This window comes from Colossoma macropomum, unplaced genomic scaffold, assembly GCF_904425465.1.
Source record: "Colossoma macropomum unplaced genomic scaffold, Colossoma_macropomum, whole genome shotgun sequence".
Classification (NCBI taxonomy): Eukaryota; Metazoa; Chordata; class Actinopteri; order Characiformes; family Serrasalmidae; genus Colossoma; species Colossoma macropomum.
The window spans coordinates 16,847,361-16,871,472 of record NW_023494807.1 but is presented as its reverse complement, the minus strand read 5'-3'; the positions used below and the strand labels follow the sequence as shown (position 1 = coordinate 16,871,472).

The 24,112-nt window shown below is 38.0% G+C and overlaps 1 protein-coding gene across 1 annotated transcript; it reads right to left on the bottom strand.

Moving 5' to 3' along the window:
* Window positions 1–14,083: 14,083 nt before the first annotated feature.
* Window positions 14,084–19,873, bottom strand: LOC118797170 (serine/threonine-protein kinase NIM1). The gene is made up of 4 exons (XM_036556425.1): window positions 19,682–19,873; window positions 18,323–18,625; window positions 15,689–15,957; window positions 14,084–14,845 (listed from the first exon to the last, which is right to left on the bottom strand). The coding sequence occupies exons 1-4, from the start codon at window positions 19,740–19,742 to the stop codon at window positions 14,084–14,086; spliced, it is 1,395 nt and encodes a 464-aa protein (XP_036412318.1). The 5' UTR covers window positions 19,743–19,873.
* Window positions 19,874–24,112: the final 4,239 nt, after the last annotated feature.

Sequence of the window (24,112 nt, the reverse complement as noted above, 5' to 3'; positions counted from 1 at the left end):
GTCTGAGTGTGCTGTGTAAGTCTGAAGATTGATGATTCACTTTGCACAGGTGAAAAATTCCACTACACTATGTAAGACCACATAGCACAATAACGATAAATATCTGAAATTATGAATAAGGATATTTATGAAACATAATAGCTGACCATACAGTACTGTGTAAAAATCCTTCATTTGCTTCACTTCCAGTCAAAACAGCCACGGTTTTCATTTTTCAGTATCAAGAAAAAAGCAGAAACATATTTCACAGAAAATTAATAATAATAATAAATTCTGCCTTTATCATAGCTTCCATTCTTTTCAGGGAACTTACTTTCAGCTTCTCAAAGAAATCTGCCAAGACATTTTTCCACACCTCCAAAGTTCAGTGAGTTGGTTTCATGTTTGGCTTCTTACGATCCAAGCAATTCCATTTACAAAGTTAGACTCATCAGTCCATACAACCTTATTCCACATCTAGTGCAAATGTTCTCCGTCTCTGTCTGTTTCCTCTTTCTCAGTAAGCGCTTCTTTACAGGTACACATCCTTTTAGACTTATAGTGTTGAGTTGTCATCTCACAGTGGAAGGATGGACAGAAACACCTGTGGATTTTTTTCAGATCTGAAGGAAGAGTGGAGCTTGATTTTCTCCTCTCTCTCAAAGATGAAGGCTTTAAGTACTGTTTAACCAAAGGTGACAGTTTCGGTGGTTTTGTGTGGTTGCTAGGAGTCCCATTTTTTTCTATAACTTTTAATTATCTTTGGAAACTCCTGATTTTTCACTTATTTTCCTCTTCCTTATACAAATTGATTATTCTTCTATCTAATCTCCTCAGAAATGGCTGTTTTGTCTGGAAATTAAATAAATTCTGAGTGATTGCTCCCTCACAAACAAGACAGTGTATATATATATATATATATATATATATATAACAACCATATAATGTAATTTTTTGTTTAGCATTTAGTTCATCCACACTTTACCTTTATTACAGCTTGTTCTTGTTTTCAGTTTTTCAAAGAAATCTGCAGGGATGTTTTTCCACACCTCCAAAGTTCAGTCAGAAAATGACTGGACTCTGTGGTGGTGATCTCCTCAGAAATATCTCCTGAATACTGAATAACTTGTACTTAATGGTAGTTTTGAGTGGGAATTAAATAAATGAAGGATGGTCTCTGACTTTTGCACAGTACTCTATAAAACTCAGAAGACACGTGAAGGTGCACTGGCCTTTTTGGATAGTAGATAAAATGGATATATTTACGTTGTAGACATTGTGAGCCCTGGTTTCTATCACCACCACTGTGAAGAACCCTGAGTCATTAAGTTCCTCTACAATGCGAGATTTTACATCAAACCATTCTGAATGACTTTGTTTAGGCCTCAACCACTGAAATATATAGAAGTGTTGAAAATTTCTGGAAATTCAATTTAAGTATACAATTCTATTCTATACAAACTATATTTACACTGAAAGCTAAAGTTTGGGCAAAAACGCGTCACCTAATGTAGCAGCCCAGCATTGTCTCAGCCCTGCCCAGTGTTATCTGCAATGTCATTTACTGAGTACAATCAACATGCCCTTGTGTATCATGAAGTGAACAATCATAACCTTATCATGCTGTAAGTTTACTTTCACTTTCACTGCAGTAGAAAAGACTAAATGATGCGCAAACAGTTGCTTTAGAGGACAAGGAGAATCAGTCAACAGTCATCGCACTTGGACTTCATTCATTCAAGGATCAATAAAAACGACCTGTTTTCAAGCCTATGGAGGCACGGTTCTCATATTCATGCTCACTGAAGCGTGCTGTATATATGCATATGTGGCCTGCTCATATCACAGGCACCGGTGGAACACACGTTTGAGCACGCTGCTTGTCATCATATTTTTTTGAGAGTAGTTAATCTGCCAAGCTTCCATCTCTTCTTCACGGCTGTTTTTGTTTCCCCGACGGTGGCCGAGGCACGTTGGCTCAGGTAGCATCTCAGCATCTTCAGACTTGGCTTCTTCAGTGATTGATTGCTTCCAGTACCTGAAGTTGCCTTTGAGACCAAAATACCCTGGGGGCTTAAGGAGGTTTGGTGTTCTCTTCATCAACTGCAAATATCAGACTTACTGCGTCTGAACTGTAGTTGGTGGTCGGGACACATGATGCTGTAGAATGCTTAGGGTGCCTATAGGGCAAGTTGACTGCATCCAAACGTTGTGCTGATTAACTTTTATGACATTGTGGTCTCCCAATGTTCGCAGGTGCTTGGCAACTCCAGCTGCACAGTGCCTATATGTGATTTCAGAGGTAATGGGTTTAGATCTCCTTGATCACTGTTGTCACAGTGCCCATGAGCAAGTCACTTAGCTTCCAGAGGACTGCTACTGTGGTTAGGGAGTAGTTGTTTTGGACTTAAGCATGAGCTGAACTTGATACCTCTAAGGATTGATGTTCTTTAGGACTTTAGGCGGGGGGGTGATTGTTGCTCTGTTGATGTTCTTCATAGTTGAAAGAGAACACCATGGTTTTACCAGTGTTAGCATTTTTCTGCTTGCCCATTCATCATCTACATCATCTTGGTGATACAGTGGCCCCATTTGGACATTTGTGCCATACTGAAAAATGCATTAAGTTCATTGTGTTAAGAAATAAAACGTCAAACCAAGACGTACTGCCTCTGAGTTGTTGAAAGGCCAAGTGGCATTTTTAAAAAGACCACTCCAAGGATGTCAGTTTCTTTTTGGCAAAATATTCTTTCAAAGGCAGCTGGTGTGTTGCAAATCATTATCAACTGAACAGTTTCTTTACTGCAGGTTTGCATCCAACATGCCTTTGTAAACTTCTGAGTTCATAATTCTATCAATGAACAGAAGCTCACTGACACCACTGGCCAGCAGGCTAAAAGATAGCAAACATGCTAGACAACTCCAATATTAATATCACAGGCTTGAATTAAAGTACTCATGATATGATTCACTGAAAAATGGCAATATAAAAGTCTAAAGAATGTCACCTGAATGGCTTACATGCTTCAGATGTCCGTGTTCAGAAAGAAGTAGCATCGAACCAAGGCTGAATCCCAAATGGCTCCGTGCTCCCTAGCTAAATAGTGTGCTGTGTAACATTAAGTTTAGAAATTCTAGCTTCTGCTGTCAAATAGTGTGCTGGTAGTCGAGTATGAATGTGGATGAATCCCAAATGACCATTTTTTAGCGATATTTTGCATTGTTGGGGTGCAGGAGTCAGTATTTAAATTCCTACGTAGTGCACTATGTAGGGAGCAGGGAGTCGTTTGAGATTCAGCCCTAGCGTGAGAAAAGTGGCGTCGTCAGACTGGCAGGAGAAGACTCGCGGTGGTAATTTGGTGACCAAAAAGTAACTACTTAACTGAAAGTATTTGCATTAAACAGTGCTATGTTACATGTGTTCACTGTTATTCAAAAAAAAGTTTTTAAAATCATGAAATGTCTGAGGTATACAGAGATTAGCGACCGAACGTTATTCTCCTCATTCAGTGATCAATGGTTGCTTAGCAACAATACCGTTCTCTAAAGGAACTACATTTCTTGGCGGAATACTTGTTTTTGTCGATTATTATTAGTACTAACTTAGATAGTTATCTAAAACATTGTGTATTTTATTATATTTTATGTTGGCTGCCGTTTTATAAAAGCAATAAGCCATGAGAGGCCTTGCATTACTGTGATTTTATCACTGGGAAGGGAGTTTTAGGCACTCTGCTTACTTATGCTAACTTATGCATGTACTAATGAATGAAGATGAAGGTAATAAAGGCTTCCTTCCACATCTGAATTTATCTATAATTCATGGGCTAATTAATGTTTGTTGTCCCCCTGAGGCAGAGTGTCTATCAAAGCCATATTTTGTCTATCAAAGTCAACTGTTTGTTCTGTAGCTCCATCCTCTCATCATCTTGTCCTTCTGCTTCATCTTGCAGTGTAAGCAGCCCTTACACTGACATCTTTTTGCAACAAGTCCTCATTTGTGACAGCTGCCATAGTTTTAATTCATGGTCAATGTAAATAATATGACATGTTTTAACTCCTATGTTGATACACGGAGCCTCATGAGGGAATTGTTTATCCTACAGTTACCAATGAATGTGGAAATTAGTTAATAATTGATAGGGAAAGTGCAGTGCCTTTCCCCTAGGGTCATAAGATCCTTAATTCTATGCACATTTTTGTGTTTTCCCTCATTTAGTACACCTGATTGAACTCGACTTCTAATTTACAAGCTCCTGTTGTGCTGGTTGAGGTGTGTCAGAGTGAGGAAAATACAGCACTATGCAGAGTCAATTCTCGATTCACTATAAAGAAAGCGATGATTACTGATTCTTCATGATGAATTCATAATGTTTGTGCCCCCTAAAGTAAAGTGATTTGTCACCATTTGTTACTGATTAAAGGCTAACTACGGGTTAATCTTATATACTTACCAAAATGACAGGCATTCTTTTGCTCTCTCAAGAACAGTCACAAATGATAAGTATAATATGCCTCATATAAAAACAGGACATTGACAACATTCATAGGAATAAAAAAAATATATATTTATGACTTTTACACAAAAGCAGGGTATGTGAATATGTCATTGTAGCACAGTGAAAATAAATAGAAGCCAATACATACTGGTTCTGTTGTTCCACAAACGTCTGTAAACCTGACAAAACTGCTAATTTACTTCACATAGATATTCATACTGTAGCAAGTGGTGTTTCCAAAAAACGAACACAAGTTGAAGATTGAATTCATGATTCAGCTTTACTGGAAAACACAGAATGGGGTACACAAGAGAGGGGAGAACACAGCTAAAGGCTCGCGCTCGGCTATGCGCAGTTAGCGCGCCCTCTCGCTGTCTCGGCTCAGTCTGTATACTGCTACCTTCAGAATAGAAGTGTCTGTCAAAGGAGGAATAACAAATGAACCAAACAGCCTAAAATGAACATGTAAACCTTTCTAATCTTTAATCAAACAGAACAGACGTGCATGACGCCACATATCCATAGAATCACACAATGCTCATGAAAAAAAACTCACTATTCTTACAACCAAAAAGATTTTCTGCAAATAATTAATGTTCAGCACCAAATGAAATGTTTAATATAGATACTTAACAACTAATTCAGTAATTAAAGCATCTGTAAATCCGTTGTTTCACCACAGATAACAGTTGCATGTTTTACTCGTTAGTCTAAAAACTAGCATACACACACACACACACACACACACACACACACACACACACACACTCACAACCCTCAGGAAACTAGGCAATACCGTGTGTAAACATTATATCTGCAATGTACATTGTGTATATAATCCAGTATGCGTATGCATAACTATAACTAACCTAGAAAAAAACTGCTTTCATGTTGGACATTTTTTTTTAATTTTAATGATTTTCATTCACTTGTCTCAAACGGTTTAATAGAGATATTTACTTAGGATTCTGAGTGTATCCCAGTTCAGAGACTGCTCCATCCTTCAATGGATGCAGTCTACATGGCTGCTTGACATATAGCAATTACCACAATTACTGCCACCTACTGGTAAAGAAAAATAGCTGCAATTTCCAGCTGTGGTAACATTTGAGTTTCATTGCAAAATGCTGTTTTTTCATTATTAAAAGAATTAGATATAACACATTTTGAAAAGAATAACAGATGTATAATGGGTTTTTATTTTTCTAAAGGTGGTATATATTTTCCATAATAACGGTATATATATTGAGATAATTCACAGTTTTAATTAAACAAAATGCCAGTTTTCAGTAAATAAACTAAATAAACACAACAGTTTATGTGTATGTTGTAACAGTATGACACATAGGCCGATGTCTACTAACATTCTTTTTGCATGCTTAATTCATCCGATGAATTCGGATGCTGAAGAAAGCCATTTATTACATTCATCTTTATTCATTAGTACATGAATTAGTTAATACTGAGTAATTTAATCTTATGGCTGTTAATATATGACTTATTCATTTGTTCTTGATTAATGACTCATTATGTTCTGATTAATGATTGCCTTAATTACTGGCAGGTCATGTACCCTTAATGTAAAGTGTTACCCGGTAGTCTTAGTCTGGTTGGAATTCTTCTCCAGGTTTTCTCCACACAAAGAGTCCATGATTAGTTTGATGTAGTGCTGAATGTGTTTTCTCTGAAACAATTATCATTTTGTTGAACATTTTATGAAGTAACCTAAAGAACTTTATTAATGTTTCTCAATGGTTCAAGTGTCCAAATACTTTTTAGGGCCACTGTGTACTCACTGTCTGCATCTAAACATTGGAATTACTGTTTTACACAATATGAAACTAGTTCTGTTGTAAATGTATACATTGTAAAATAATGCTAATAATATAATACATTCTAACATGATGCTAATACTCTAATACTCTAATATGATGCTAATACTCTTCAACAACTTATAACTTTATAGGTTTTAAATAATTTGACAGAAGCTATAAAGATGTGTTCAAAACATGGTTGTAGATGTGAGAAATTCAATTGACGTCCAGAATGGTGATCAAATCACAAGGCATATAACTTTTATAGTGTATTATTTATCATTATCTATAAAAACTAATATAGTGCTGAACATTGCAATCTGGTGGAGATCATTTTGATGATGTAGCATTTACATTCAGCCACTTGTACGGGTGCTAGCATGTAACTGCTGCACTATGTAAGGTAGAATGGAAATTCAAATAAGAAGCTAACCTCAGTCTCAAATTCATATCAAATTGAGCTCCTGTGAATCTGGTACTGGCTGATACAACAGGCAGTGCTCTACAGAGTTTTTTTGCATTGCCGGTGCAACAGTCTTCATACATGAATCATGTGAGTATGGACAGCAGCAATAACTTAAAAAAACACAAGGTGCTGCAGAGAAGATAAGAATAGAAAAAGCTACTTAAGGAGGAAGAGGACATATCTGAGCAGGTGGGCAGTGAGAAATGCTGACCTTACCTTACTTAGTTCCCATAATTTTTCATAAATAAGAATACAAAATAAATGAAGAAAATGAACAAGTACATATGTATGTGTGTGGGTGTGTGTGTGTGTGCATGTACAGTTAGAGTTTGGGATAGACTGGTCTGCATCATGTAACTCCTGGTCTCAAAACAATTCCCACTCTGGCCCAGAGTGTAAATATTGTTTCTCCAGGATGGAAAGTGCTACCCATCTTAGGATAACCTTTGTGCTACTTTGGGGAAATCCAGGTTCAGATCTGCAGCTCTGCTGTTCACGTTAATCATAAAGAAAGTAAAATTGATGTGTGTGACTCACTGCTAGACTCAGGGCAGAGAGCATGGGAAAAATAGGTCAAGCCTAAAGCTGTTATTTAACCAAAAATAATAAGAGCAGTAGTGATGAGTAGCTATGAGGCACATCAGCCTGTCAAAATGCTATAAAGGCAGTCCTCCTTCCTGTCGTTCAGTGGCCCATTAACTGTGACAGGCTTTACTAATCGTTAATCGTGACTTTGGTCAACAGGAATGCTCCCGTATTTTGAATGTGGAATTAGGTTTCCTCTTCAAAGGTTTCGTGTAGCGAGATGCATTTTAATGTCTGTAGGAAACAGTTCTGAACATGTTGGATTGTTGCTTTCACCTGCTGGAATATCATCATATTTATATTCTTCTCACTGGAGAAAAAAAAAGACTCTCCTGACTTTCAATGTTTGTTGATGTTTGATGAATGTCTCTTCTTTGTTGATTCTTCTCGTTTGTTGATAAAAATGTGTTTATCCACTGAATGTTTGAGCTGGTTCCTTTGCTGTCTTGTCGGGACAAGTGTAGCATTCATAGAAACTATGTACAAGCTCCAAAATTCATTGTTTAAACTTGAGCTGTATAGTATTAAACTTAAAGTGGGAAAGTGAATGCACACCATTGTTAGCTTGGTGCTAACATGACAGTGCAAATCCCATACAGACTAAATCTCAGAAGGGTTTTGTTCACGCATCTCCATCCATGTCATTTAATGAGGCAGCACCATTCTGATAATGCAGTCCCTCCTCAGGGGTGCAGCCACAGATATCACAGGCCTACCCAATCAATAGAATAGAATAATTTATTAAGCTATATTTTTTAAAGTAATTAAATTTGTTTTCTTTGAGCACTATCACCGTATTATGGCCAATAAAAACCATTACGATCTCTGATCAGCTCCACCTCAATTCCCTCAGCCCTCCAACCACTGCTTAGATGTTTTTGCTATCTGTTATTGCCTCAAGTCTTCAGTTCGTTATCAGCACCCACCCTGTTCTTAACCAGCATGAGGACACTGAGGTCTGTAGAAGTTTAGAAACGGTTTATGAGATTTAGTGTGGAAACTGTGAGTACCCAGTCAGCAGTAACTGACTGTCAGATGCCCTCAGAGCAGCTGTGGTTTGGCCATAGACTTAACTGTCTACTATGTTTACCTATGTATGAGATGTACAGGTATGCAGCACACCTACTACAGGTTAACAAATGTCATTGCTATGACTAACAAATGTGGAGTTTGTGAGGGTGATTAATACATTATGCTTATGAAATGCAAATCTCGTAATTCATTTTTTATTTGGACCACTCGTAACGTTGCTTAGTCAGCATGCTTTAGCCGAATTTCAGTAGCTGCTCAGTTTAGGCTACAGGCTCTGTAATTGGCAATATTAGTGCTTGGATGAGAAATGAAAAGGTGTTTCTGCTTGTAACAAAACTACAACAAGCATGAGAAAGTTCACTGTTAACCAGCATATTGATGACGAGGTGCCATATAAGGTAATTCAGAAATTAACAGGTGCATTTGGCTGTATTTTCTCAATAACTGTGGCCTACATTCTCAATGGCTGTGGTTTGGTAGAGACAAGCAGAGAGAGCTAAATGAAATAAAATCAGTGTGAAACTGTCACCTGATTTAATATTTGTTTCAACATGTAGTTTCACCTGAAAATAAATATGTAAATAAATAGTTAAATGATTAATTCAATACAGTTAAATGGGGTAATTGGAGTCAAATCCCTTTATGCAACAGTAATAGCAGTTTATGGAAGAATGGAGAGATGGGGAAAGAACAAATGAAAGAAAATGGCACATAACAACTATGAATTGGTAAACAAGGAGCAATGCTTTAGTAAAAAAAAGAGAGAGAGAGAAATTGACAGTAGGTATGATACACATATTCGGCAGTTAGTTTATTTATCAAGTGATGGAGGTCACTTTTCTACAAAACGGACCTAAGAGTTTGATCCTAGCTATGGCCCTGCTACTGTCTGACACACATACTATGCTGAAGTTTGTTGTATTGCATACTCTGCACTGTATTGTTATTATTTGTTGATGATTTTTAATTGCAGCAATAAAAATGCTGTTTAGATATACTTTCCACCTCCACTATATGTATAATAGTACCAAACTATACTGAACTGAAGGCTTAAATGGAACGGAACTTTGTTTCAGGCCTTTAGGTTACGACTTTAATGCATAAGCAAAAGTAGCTGTGGATTATAGCACATGCTGTGCCTTGTCACCGCCTTGTTCATTCTTGACAAAAAAAAACCTGGATTAAGATCAGAATACATTCCCAGAAAAGCCAACAGGTTTGATATCACGTATGCGCTTTCCCAAAAACTTTCTTATTGAAAACCTGCCTGGACAGTGAGAGATCAATCAACAGTGTTGTAAGACAGAGCCCGGGGCTATACCAAGTTTACACTACGAGAGAACACGGATTCTAGAGAAGGCAAGGAACATGCAGTCTCAATACCAGACCAAGCACCCCAATCTGAGAGGGTGCAATAAATTGTCATAGTAGCGAAAGTAGATGCCAAAGTAATAATCTGATTTGGCGGCGGTGGAATCAAGCTTTGCTCCTGGGTTTAGCGCAGATTCCAGGTTTTATGGTTCTCCGTGGTTTGCAGGTTTTATAAAAAGATGATGAATTAAAAAAAACAAAAAACAAAAAGAATTCTAGTGTACAGGGAGGATGCTTTCTGGTGCAGCCATCACTCATAATGTGGGCGTGAAGCTGTCAGTGAATCTGGAGGCACATATTGTTATCCACTCTGCCATTTTAGGATAGACATTAAATACACCTTATCAAAACACATCACCAAATGAATTTGTAAAACATAACTATTTGCAATTTGCAAATCCTTTTTTTTGTTCTGTCCACAACTGTTGCTCAGACTGAATATGGCAGCATAATTTGGACTTAATTCAAATTCGAAACATAATTATGGAAGTTAATCTAATCAGTAGCGCACATGAAAATTAAGATATTGTTATTAAACATAAACATTCAGCAATGTAAATATGGTTAAAGCATAGAATTCTAGGTCCATTCATAAAACAAACACACACACACACACACACACACACACACACACACACAAACAAAATCCCAGTGACGCAGTGGGTAGCACTGTCACCTCATAGCAAGAAGGTCCTGGGTTTGATTCCCAACCGGGCAACCAGGGTCCTTTCTGTGTGGAGTTTGCATGTTCTCCCAGTCAGTTTCCTCCCAAAGACATGATATGCCATGATGTTGCTAATCTAGGTGAAACTAAGGCTAACTACACTTCAGCAATATTATATAGCAACACCAGCTACTCAAACTGTAGCCTAGTGATTCCAAAACCACTTGACAAAGCTTGCTGTTGTGCTTGGGGGTATTTTGATGAGGTTTCCAGTCCTACAATGTCAATTAGGTAGGAATGTTACCTTGTACGTAGCATAATGAAGCAATATTCCTATTTCTACTGCTTACTTACTGCAATAATGATCTTGCAATTCAAATGATGAAATGGGGAAACTGTGCATGAAATAAAACATATCTTTGGAACTTTCTGGTTAACCACAGAGTGTAACAGGAACGACTAGATGGCTTGGATGCAGGGTTTGTCCAGATGCTAATCACAAAGTAAATATTGGCTATACACCCTCAGAGGTCTGTTAGACATTGTTGTCCACAAAAATGCAAATTTAAAATACATGCTTAGGAAATGACTGAACTGGCATTTGCATTTGACCTTAAAAAAAGTCTGGATTGTGCTGCCATTGACAGAAATAAGGCTGTTATTCAAATATGTTAAAAAATCTTATGTATGTCTCTTCATTAGCCCTATAACGAGAATAATAATATAGATATGTTGAGTAAAACATGAGTGTTTCACACCTGCAATTCACTTCTTTCTTCTCACTATACATCAAATTAGTTACATACATCTGAGGGTATTCTGCCCTCTGCAGGTAAGGTGGGTGGAGCCAGAGTCAGAAAAAGACACAAAGTGGTCTTCTTTATTATTACTGCCTGATGTTTACTTCACAGGGCACTGCACTACATATTGAACATAAATGCAAATAACTACACTGCTGAATTTCAGAATACCAGCATGTGGCCAAAACTGAATGTCAACAATAATATACACAAAAATTATATATAACAATGGATGTATATATAAAATGTATTATTCATTTATTCTATTAGCTCATTTTACAATATTAAGTAAACAAGTAGAAAATGGATCATGCCCAAAAAACCCTTTTAATAAATAATAATTATCTTCTATTTCTCTAACATAAAACCTCATCTATAAACAATCTCAATGAAAATGTTTTAAGTGTTTAATTTTCCCTCTGCTAGTTTAAAAATAAAAAAATAATGATTTTATGATAGTTTTAATACAGCTCTGTAATCAAATACAAAACATATCACAAAGATATATGAACACATATGGTAAAATGTTATGTACCACAGCAGTAAAATTAAATTTATGGCCTTGATGTAAATAAAACCTGAGCACCGCTTGCAAGGGCAAAGCGTGGTATTAGTACACAAATTAGGTTAAGCTGTAGCATTTAAGTATACAGTCTATATAAGTGAACAAGTGTGGGCCTGATGTTAAAATGACTCATTGGAAAACATCTAGGTCACCGGGTAACGTTATTTGTCAGTCCTGAAACTAGGATTAGTTTGGAACAAACAGATGTCAATGGAAATATTTAACTGGCTTAATTTGATTGTAATTGATTATCCTTACTAGTCAGCACCTTCCCTTTTTTCCAAGATATCTTAGCAGAATAACAAAATGGCACCACCAAAATGTGGCTTAGATACTGGTAACTGGTCAACTCAGCTTCTTTAAAGGAGCATTTCAGCCTAAAACTAGCATTTAATATGTTATTTGTCAAGTTATGCAGTATTCATGATTTTGTATTCTTTCTGTGTTTTCGTCCATCAGTGTGCTGTCACTACAATACCCAACATGCATTACACAAATAAGTGATGCAATCATTTGGACTCTCCACTCACAGCAATAAAGAAATGCACTGATGTAGAAGCTAATAAATACAATCTCTTTCCTAACAGTAAACATTAGCTATCTGGCTTCTTTCTGTATTAGCCAGTCAGTGGAAAGAACATTTTCAACCCAAGCAATTGTACACTCTTAAAAAAAGATGGTTCTTCAAGAGTTCTTTAGTAAAGCCAATGGTTCTATATTGAGCATTCAACACATTCTTCATCAATCTGAAGAACCATTTCACAATGCAAAGAGCTATTTAAGCATGAAATGGCTCTATACAGAACTCCAAATAGAACCATTCTCTTTACTAAAGAACCTTTGAATAAGCTTTTTAAAGAGTGTAGCTTTTCAAAGGTTCCTCCCACCCTTATGATACATCATTCGAAGTGGATTTTCTCTGGTATTTAAACCAGAATATCTCACTCGTGAGACTATTGTGGCACCAGTGTAAGATGCGAGTAGGCATATTCATAACAGATGTAACAATGGTTACATCTTTCGTTCTAGACAGATTACCCCTTTAAGCTTCAGATTATACTGCAGCTGATATTATAAGTATTCCAGAAATTTAGGTCAATTAAAGGTCAATTAAAACATGAAAAAAGTACAAAAAGGTACACTTATTGACCTGGGCAGATGTGCAGAACATGTAATGGCCCCCTGCGGATGATGTTGTTTTTAAGATGAATGTGGATAATGCAGACACTGTTGTAGAGAAGTAAACAGTTATAAAGAAATTATTTGTAAAGCTCTACTGAGCCTGAACCCCAACTGTTGGTGACTGACAAATCAGGAGCAGGTAGTGTTTTCAAATTTGTTCATATTCATACAGTACTGCGCAAAGGTCAGAAACCATCCTTTATTTATTCAATTTCCAGTCAAAAAGTTATTAATTTGTCAGGGTCAGAAAAAAAGCAGGAAACGTATTACGCAGAAGCCTCCAACACCAAGTATAACATCAAGTCTAACAGTACTTAATTTGTCCACTCTTTACTTGTGTGCACTCTACTGCCACTTTAACTCTTCCATCCCTCCAATCTTATTTAGATATAAAATAACTGACTTGCTTAATGAGGGGGAAATAGTTTCCAAAACTGGAGTTCAAAAAAAAATATTACAAATAGTATTTCTAACTACGCAAGACCTAGTAGACCACCAAAACTGTCACCATCAGATAAACAGCCATTAAAACTTTCGTCTTTGAGAGAGAGGAGAAAATCTTCACTTCTGCTTCTTATCATAAAAAATCCACAGGTGTTTCTGTCTATCATTCCACTTTACTGAGTAAAGGAAATAGACAAAAAAAATCACACTGGAACACTGAAACCGGACATCTGAGATGTGGAGTAATGTTTTATGGACTGATAAGTCTGAATGTGTTTGGGTTTACTTAGATTATGAGAAGCAGAAAATGCAACCAGAGTGAACTTTGGAGGTGTGGAAAAATATTCCTGCAGATTTCTTTGAAAAACTGAAAGCAAGTCTCCTGAAAAGAATGGAAGCAGTGATAAGTGATAAAGAGAAGGGTGGACGCACTAAACACTAAAAGACACGTAACTGTTGAGGATTCTGTGTCCTTTTCTGTTAATTTTTTTCTGCTTTTTTCTCCTGATACTGAATAACTTGTACTTAATGGACGTTTTGACTAGAAATTCTATGAATAAAAGGGTGGTCACTTTATGTATCCATAAAACTTAGGTCATCATCATCCAGCGTGTCACTTTGCAATGCCTGTTGCTCTTCAGACTTGCAATTGAAAATAATACAATCATTTTCCGTACTGTATTCACAAGATGGAACACACTGCGGAGTGGTCTTTTTTCCTGAAGGCCGTAGTTGGGTGGGACCAGCGTTGCCAGCTGGACTGGAAATCTTTGGGGTACAGGCCGGTGTACCCCACTGCCTCCACTGTGCTCCTCCTTTGGACACGGTGCAGGACAATGCGGTACACTCCTGTTAAAGGGCTCCGGCAGTCCAGCTGTGCATTGTTCTTTAGGTGGTCCTCCGTAATGCCCAGCTCTTCCAGCGCTGCCTTGACCGCCTGCTCGTCTGCACTGAGCACCCGTGAGGGGTCTGCAAGGTGCTCCGGGGTGGTCAAGGCAGTAGAGTATGGTTGCAGGTACTCGATGTCCTTCAGCCAGATACTGGACATGACCTTGATCAACGAGGAGCGGTCAGTAGGCACCTGTCTCAGGAGGCCCCTGATGACATTCTGGCAGGGGTCAGGAACGTATGAAGGAATGGCATAGGCACCCTGAAGGATACACAGTTTAAGTTTGCCCAGGCTGGTCCCGTTGAAGGGGAACGTGGCTGTGACCATGAAGTAGAGCAGCACGCCCAGAGCCCAGAGATCCACAAAAGGCCCCACGTAACCTTTGTCTTTGAAGAGCTCAGGAGCTGCATAAGGTGGAGAGCCACAGAAGGTGGTCAGGATCTGGCCAGGTTGGCACTCGGTGCTGAAGCCAAAGTCACCCACTTTGACGGTGTAGCTGGTGGTGTAGAACACGTTCTCAGCCTTCAGGTCTCGGTGGATGATGTTGTTGTCATGCTGAGTGTGGAGAACAAAGAGACTTTTAGAAAAGGGGGGCTCTGAAAGAAGTTGTCTTTGGAAACCCCAAGTGGTGGGAACCTCTAATATAAAACTCTAAATCTACATTAAGATCTATAATACATCATACACAGCCTTTCTTTGGCTGTGGCTCCTCAGACAGGGGTGGATTTACTGATTCTTGGGCTCTGGGCAAAAGAGAGTAATGGGGCCCCATGGATGCACATTTTGAAATTAGTTGGTGGTGCAACTGTGTACACTGTAAAAATGAAACTGTCTTAAATGTATTCCATTTATCTAATGTTTCTAATTTAAAGATCATTAAAAAAAATATTGTAAGATTATTTAAAGGGCCTGTATCCTACATTTTTCTTATATTTTTATTTTAAGTCCACTTATAATGGTTGTGTGAGTTTGGGTACCACAAACAGTCATAATTTGTGTTTGTATGAACATTTTCCAACCTCTCTTTGTCCCTTGGATTTATACAGGCTGTTTTTATTACTATGCCTTTAACACAGGTACATGTAAATGAGCTCTGCTTTGATCAGCTGCCCTGTATTGTGCTTCATTCAAAAAGCAGTTTGAAAGGATGTGTGAACTGCTGTAGGCTGAATAGGCAGATATACGTACATGTTTTGGTTTTTCATGACTTCACAAAAACAATGAATTTAAAACCGGTTGTTTTTGCAGCTTAGTTTCCATTTATGGATTGGAGAGTGAATATGTATGTTTTTTGAATAGTATGTTTTCGAATGTGCAATGTTTAAATATAACATTAATCTCTTTTATTTTTTATTACCAAGCAAGAGAAAATTGGCTTTCCATTATATGGCCACTTACCATGTGTCTGACAGCAGACAGAATCTGAGAGAACACAAGTTTGCTCTCTACACCAGACAGTCGCCCCCTGCTGGAGATCCTGGAGTATAGCTCTCCTCCAGAGGCATACTCCATCACCAGGTGCAGCCTTCTGAAGGTCTCCACCACCTCGTACAAGCGCACAATGTTGGGATGGGACAGTTTTTCCATGCAAGCGATCTCAGAGGAGAACAGTCTCTGGGAGTGCCGGTCCAGACGCACCTTGTCTAAGATTTTGACAGCAACTCGCTCTAAGAAGTGAAGAAAGAAACAGAGGGGCAAGGGTTGGGAATGAGAGAGAGAGAGAGAGAGAGAGAGAGAGAAAGAGAGAGGGAGGGAGGGAGAGAGAGAGAATGATGAATGCAACAGAAATATCAGTTCCAAGCAAGACAGAAGGGGGCCTAAATTTTGAAAAGATAATGCAATGAATTTCATCAGATTAATGTGCATGCATAACTTATACATTAATGAAATAATTACAACAGCACACCTTTGTGTTTGAGTTCACTTACTTTTGACAATAACCATGTACAGTACTATACTGTAATGTCAGAGACCACACATTTGTTTATTTATTTTTTAAAACAGCGAAGTTATTAATTTTTCTGAAGATATTTCCAAGGAGATTATATAGTAAATAATCTACTTGCATAAGTAAGGAGAATGCCAAAGGAAAATGAATGAAAAAAACAGCAGTTTTCAGAACTGGACTTCAAAAATTATTTTAAAATTTTGAGAAAATGGGACTCCTAAATACTATGCAAGACCTGGTAGACCACATAAACTACTACCATCAGATAAACAGTACTTAAAGCTTTTATCTTTGAGAGAGAGGAGAAAGCCAAGGTTCACTCTTATTTCAGATCTGAAAAAATCCACAGGTGTTTCTGTCCATCCTTCCACTGTGAGAAACCAACTCTGAAAGTCTGAAAGGATATGTAGTTGCCAAGAACCCCTTACTGAGAAAACTAAAATGAACAAAAATATGAAAACTTGCACTAGAACTCTGAAACTGAACTTTGCAGATGTGGAAAAATATCCTTTTAGATTTCTTTGAAAAACTGAAAGCAAGTCTCCTAAAAAGAATGAAAGCTGTAATAAAGGCAAAGGTGGACACACTAAATACTGAAAAATCTGATATTTAATATCTATATTTTATGTTAGATTTAATAGTTAATATTTTATTTCGTTGTTGAAGGTGTGTAATTTTCTCTTAAGTATGTTTATCAGAAATACATATGTTTTTTCTTGATGCTGAAAATTGACTTGACATAAATGAAAAGGTGGTCTCTGACTTTTACACAGTACTCTATGTGGAACTGATGCACACAAATCAAGTCAATTCAACACATTACTTTTTTCAGGGCAACTATCCATTTTAAACTCTGTGTTTTTATTGAAAACTTCTTTACTTACAGACTTCCTGCAGAACACAGAGAATAAGGGTGAGGGTCTAGGAGATCTATAGTGATTACCGTAGCTTAGACGAGGCTACCCATGCTCCTGTTACATGTGGATTAGCCTAGTTCTGCCTCTCTGCCTCCAGACTTACTGTGCCAGGAAGGGTGAGAACATGCTGACATCACCATCCCCAAAACAAAAAGTGACAGTGGGAGTGACCGGCTCACGTGGACTGATCAAGAAATGAATGAACACCTGGGAGAAATCGGTCACCTCACCCCACCAGCCGAAAGAACCCAACTCTGCTACAGAGTTTTAAGACAATGATGGGTGAGCAGTAAAATACATCACAATCTAAGGCATCGTAGGCACTTCATTAGCCAAACTAGGTCTGTTAGAGAAATGAACCACAAAATCCAGACATATACTGTCAGTCAAAAGTTTGGGCATCCCTGTTTAAATGTCTCTTTTTTTCATAATCTTAAAGGCATCTTGATCTGAAAATACTTAAAGGGGAATTTTGGACAAAATGAAAAATGTAATTATCGCTACATCTGGAGCAAACATGCCCCCTCGCCTCTTACAGCAGTAATTTTACAGGCTCTAGTGAAATTTTTACAGTTTAAAGACTAGAAAACCCCGCTCTGATGATGTAATTTGAAGGTGGGAGGAACTACTGAAAAACTACAAACACTTTGGGTTGGATACTGGTGATGCAATGCTGTGCTACAAAATAGTACATAACAAATAACATGGTAAATACTATTTTTAGGCCAGAATTCCCCGTTAAATGCTTGAGATTAGTTTCAGATGCCTAAGTATTTAAAAAAAAATTGAAGCCAACAGTAGCCAACAAGTGCTCAGTATATATAAAGCTCCTTCAGGCCTGTTGGAAAATCTTCTCAGATGGCCCCTCATGAAATACCAAGAATATACAAAGTTGCATCAAGGCAAAGTGGGGCTACTTTGAAGCTCCTAAAAATAGAACATAGTTTTCCTTTAACACTTTTTTGATAACTCGGAAAAGCGTAAAAACAGGGAAAAACTTTTTGTGTCCAAACTTCTGAACAGCACTGTATACACTGAATAAACATCTACACGCTTAGATATAACATCATACAAGATATAAGTCTAAATTAAGGTTGAAGAAACATGAAAATATTTCCCAGTGAAGATGGTATATAGTAAAAGCACAGCAGTAACGTGGTCAGATACCTTTGGTGAGGACATGGATGCCCAGCCTGACCTGGGAGAAGTTCCCACTGCCGATCTCTCCACGGAGCTCATAGAAACTGAGGCGCCGGCCGAAAGTCAGGTCATTAATCACTCTTTCAGAGTGGGTGAGGTCATACACGGCCTGTTCGAACGCAGTGCGCTTGGACTCCAGCTCTGAAGGATCCTCTCTTGGCTCCAGTGATTCTCCCCTTCTGACTTCCTTGACACGGGCTTCCTCCTGCCAGGCAAGCTGGGGGACGAGCTCTCTGCAGTGGGACGGCATGGTCTGCTGGGCCACCTTCCCTGGAGACGAAGAAAGAGAGGGAGAGACAATGGTAGAGAGAGAAGTGGAATGCAGTAGGACACATGATGAATGCAGTATCTCATTAAAGGAATAGTTCAGTCAGAAATGTTAATGTTGCTAACAGTGAATGGAAGTGAATGGCTGTCAATGAGCATTATGCAAATTAGATCATGATAATTAGTGGCTGCTAGCTAACATTCATTATTGGCCATGTTAACATATTTGGCTGAGCCGTTGAATTACAAAACAGTTATTAATCTTAAGACTTATTGTTCAGTAACATTAACATATGAGTTACTTTGTAACAACTATAAAACTTATGTGTGAGTTACGTCATTATGAATGTGATGAATTGAAATGTGAGATTACAAAAGGAGAGACAGGAAATAGTGTGGAAATCAGTCAAATCCACAAAGGTAAACTACAACATTTAACCCTTAGAAGTTACAGTTGTCCTGAACGATGACAGAAACATGGCGTAATCCTAAACTATTTACTAGCTTATTGAAAATAGTGGAGAAATTCTGTTTAAAGCATTGAAACTTTCAATTCATACTGCATTTGTTAGCCTTAGAGAAGATATTTTAATATAGTTGGATTTGAGGAAAAATGTCTTGTTTCTCAGAATGAAAAAAATTACAGTTTTGCCATGTTTTTGTCATTTTGACACCAACACAAACAGAAAAAGTCAGCACAAATTTGAGCTTTGATGCAAAATGTGAGCTGAATGTAAATGTAATTCACTGCACTGTAAAAATGTATTTAAAATGAGTCAAATAAAGTGCTACATCAAAGTAATTAGCAACTGTCTAATCAGCATAACGTTCTCTTTGCCGATTGCATGTTTGGAGAAAATAAATGGGCCTATTCTGATCTTATGTTATATTTTTATTGACATTATATTGATGCTACTAGGAAATTTTGTCATTTTGCTGCCTAAGTAGACTGGGAGCAGATAGGGACTGTGTCTGATTATGTGTCATTAGTTATCAGATTTCAGTAATATAACAAAGCTGAGGCTTAATGGCAGTTATGTATGTTAGGTCTTTGCTTACATAGCAGCTGTCTTTTCTCGTTCTTCTTTGGTTTGCAGTTCTTATTCCTGTTCAGAAACATGGTAAGCTTGCTTCTATGTCTGTCTGGATGTTCACTTCACACGTCACTTTCATAAAGTGGTGATCACTGATAATCTTCGTTCTCCTGCTGTGGCTGAACATCTACTATAAATTCCACGTTGTGTAGATACCTCCTCTTTTTCAGTTTCAAATCAAGCTCCTGATGAAAACGTGCTCAGCTGCTCCTCAGTGTCCTCCTGAAAGTTCTTGCGCTCCTTCAGAGTTTCTGCTGTCCTCTTCAGAGCGATGTGTCTGAGCACAGCCTCTCTGGAGCAGGACACAAACTCTTACCCTCCCGTCCACATGCACTCCACTCCTCTGCCACTGAGTGTTTCCCTGCTCCTGCAGCACTGAGGTATCAAGCTTGGCTAATCCAGAAGACAGACCTTCTGAACTGACCTGTAGACCAAACACGTTTCACATATCTTTGGCTGTCAATCATTCACAGAGACAGTGATGGGATTATGGATTCTCACTGTCTGTAGCTAGGCCTTTGGGGTCAGTTGGGAAATGAAGGTCAATGTTAGGTTGTTTGTTTTGGAACATCTTGGAGTATGTAGGGCAGAGAAAAGCAGGGCTAACCTGCAATGTCAGAAGCAACAAAATTGACCTGATGTTCTAAAGTCCTTTTTTTAACAAGAACTTTTTTCCTTTTTTTTGTTTGTTTGTTTATTTGTTTGTTTTTTAGACTGACAAAGCCATTTGGCTTAAATGGCCAAGGCATTCCCATACTACCAATTTCTGTAGGTAAAGACATTATAAGATGTAATAAGCCTGGGATTCTTAGGGTTTCAGGTTAGGTTTAGGTGTTGAGTTTAAAGGCTTAGAAAATACTTACACAGAGATACAAAGGAACTTATATATATAATACATATGGGACATATTACTACAAATATTTTAGGATGCTTTTTATGTAGCATTTAAAAAACTGACACCTGCTCTAAAATTTCATTAAGAATAGACAAACAGAAATGCTCCATTAACATGAACTAATTAATTTAAAATTAATTTTCAGTTTTTGACATAATTTGAAAGTACCTATTGTCCTGTACATTGTGTGTAAATTTCATGATGAATGGACCAACAGAAATTACCCAAAATTACTTGGAAAAAAAGTTTCCATTGACTTACATTAAAAGTACAGTATGTTTTTTCCTCCTAGTGTAAAGTTTAAAATAATAATAATTATTATATTATATATATTAATGATAATTAAAATAATTTTGGACATATAGGGTTTTGTTCCGACAACAGCGACATATATACACACACACATTATGATTACGTCTTATGGGACATAGTGTTATTAAATTTGTCTGTCCATGTTTGTGTTCCTGTTTTTGTCTTTCTGCTGGCTGTGATCAATTTGAAGAATTCCATTGTTAATGCTTTGCCATTGAAAAAAATTGCAAATATTAAGACATAAATGGCCTTACAGAATGTATTCTAAAGACTGACCTCACAGAAGTTGCACCTCAGTACAACTGAAGGACAAAAAATGAGTCCGCAAGACGTCAGTATCAGACGTCTGTCATCTCACAATGTAGACAAATCCAGATACATCTCACATGCCCACACACCCTAGGCTAAGACCTCGTTAATTTCTCTGACTGAGCACTCTGTGCATTAGTGAGAGAGCACGTGCGGAACAGACAGCAGTTGACTCACGGATAATCCTGCTGCAGACTGAGAGGGAGGAGTCCATTTAACAAGCTAATACCTTTACACCTCCAACTCAGCATCAGGTCCTAAAGTGTTTAATGTAACTCAACTGAAAGAACCTGTCCGCTGTATTTAAAGGTGCAGATCATTCAACTACTGCGTTTGAACCACTTCCTGCTATATACATGTGGTGCGAAAGGTTCCTCCACAAACCAGATTATTACTCCCATCACCCAGCTTATAGATACATATTAAAAGTTATACTCTGTCCAGTAGATTCGAACAAATGACCAGTAGAATGGAACAAAGTGGACGAACATGAACAGTAAACAGCATTCAAAGGTGGTCATATTACATATATGGTGCATATTCTTCAGAGGAATCTAGCACAAAACTATACTATATTTTACCAATGCAGTGATAATGTATAGATGCATCACATATCATTGATACAATTCACACAGCTTCAGTAATAGTTGTTGGTTAATGTGCATTTGGAACGGTTTGATGATCCAAGGTGCACCTCTGAAGGACTTTCAAACCCTTCCAAAGGTCAAAAGCTATGCTAGGTAGCCCCCAAGACCTGCCCTTTTTCCATTATCATGGAAAAGTTGTGGATTTTGGGACCAGGCCAAGATGCATTACAAATAGTGTTTCCTGGGGTTCAAAAGGAAGGAAGCTGAACATCTTAGTTTTGTCATTTCCTTTGGCATTGGTCTTCAACAGTTAAGAGTTTCCAGTAGTCTCAAATAATCTCATCAAGCTCATAATGGCAATTTATGGAAGCTAAACAGATAAGTAGCTAAAGTTCTTGCAATGAGTTGCTGGCAAATGAGTGATTAGGGTGTCATCCAGGTCTTGACTGGATCAGAGATAGAAACCAAGCTGGTATCAGTGTGATCAAGGTGAAGGTGTAATGAAAGATCAATCAGTACAATGAGTGAGATGGAAATGGCTCAGGAGGATGAAGACAAGACATCAAAGGACAGAAACTGAACCCAGTAATGGCTGAATACACTGAGGCTGAGCTGGGCTACAGTTTTTGGACATGAGTCCTAAAATGTCCTTAATAGTGTAAACATTTTGTGCAATAAAGTTAATTAGCAAGTAAAAATGGAGGAATTGATCATTTTGGTGCTATAAAAGAACAGCCAGATGATGCACATGGGAACAAGAAACAGCACACAGCCATTACTCATAAAATTAACTGCGGTTTGACCAACTAGTTCAGTTCATCCATGTACATTCTGGTGCTAAATGGTTCTTTGGAGCCATACCATAGACAAACTACTTTTATTTCCATTTTATACATAAAGACACTACATTTATGCATGTTTTGTAGTTCTGTCTCTTACTTATGTAAGATGTTCTTGGGCTTCCAGTTACCGATGGCTGTGGCATCACTTCACAACCTCCTTATGTTGGGGTGAGTGCTTAGATTTTTGCTCCCATAAAACTTAAATACACTGTGAAAATAGTTGTTTTAACTTCAACTAATCACATCATTAATATTAAAGTCCAACTTAAATTTGCTATTTACCTGAACAAAGAACTTGAACAATATTAGATTCATTTTAATTAGTCCAACAAAACTGGCCTCAGAACTAGGCACTTATTCAGTTAGAAGAAAAGTAAAATATTCAAGTTTCACCATTTATTTTAAGTTGTGAATGCTCTAAACTTTTGAGAGAACAATAACATGTCGTAGACAGGTTATCTAAACTTCTTATCCAATGTTCAATAAAGTTGGGTCAGCTGGGATACTTGAAAAACAGTTGACGTCAGACATACTTGGTGGGGTCAGCAGGACTTCTGTTCTTTTCTAAGCTGAGATAGAGATAGCAATAGAGACTAAGTCAAAAACAGAGATACAGATATAGCGTATGTTGAAAATGCTGGAGGATTCCTTGAAAGAACAAACCACTGAAGGTTTCTTTAGTTGGATCTTTGTAGCATTATTCTATAAGACCCCCTCATTTGGTCTCAGAGAATTGTTTTAAAGTCTAACATGATAACGCAGGAACATTAGATTCCCAAAGGGAAGACAAAACAAGAGCGTACACTCCCAGTTTGTAGCATACTTCTGTTCATCTACTATCTCTAATACATCTTTGACTCTGCTCCATCCTTTCTTTGCCACAGAAAAGGCCTGAAAGCAAGGACGTCTGTGTGAGTGTAGGCTGCTTTGACCTCTCTCTCACACACCATTTGGCTCATGTTGAATAAACACCAAGGTGCTGCTCTCCTCAGCAGGAGGGGGGCCAGGCACAGCCAGTTTACTTGTGTTTTGCTCTAAACGGAGGTGCTAAACACCTTCCTCCAAAGATAAAAGATGATTAATACCTTCCAATGAGAGGTGCTTAGAGCCTCAAAGCCCCTTAAGCAGTTCATTAGAGAAAGGATGGGCATGAGCGACACAGTGTCCCACAGATATCTCGCACCCTGAAAACAAGGGGAACTTGCCTTCAGAGGTGAAAAGCTCTGCAGGTACTTTCAGGAGGGGGGGGGGGGCGTTCTCTTTGAACTTTGATGTTGCCCCCGCCTAGCAGCAGGCATTAGAGTGATGGAAATTTGATTACTCCTTCTGCCCTTTCATTTAGCACCAGCGGGGAGCATTTAGCCAGTGACATTTGTGGCCAGAACAGAGACACGTATAAATATCCCGAGAGGCAGGTCGGCAGGGATAGTCAGTCAAGGCAGAGAAGCATG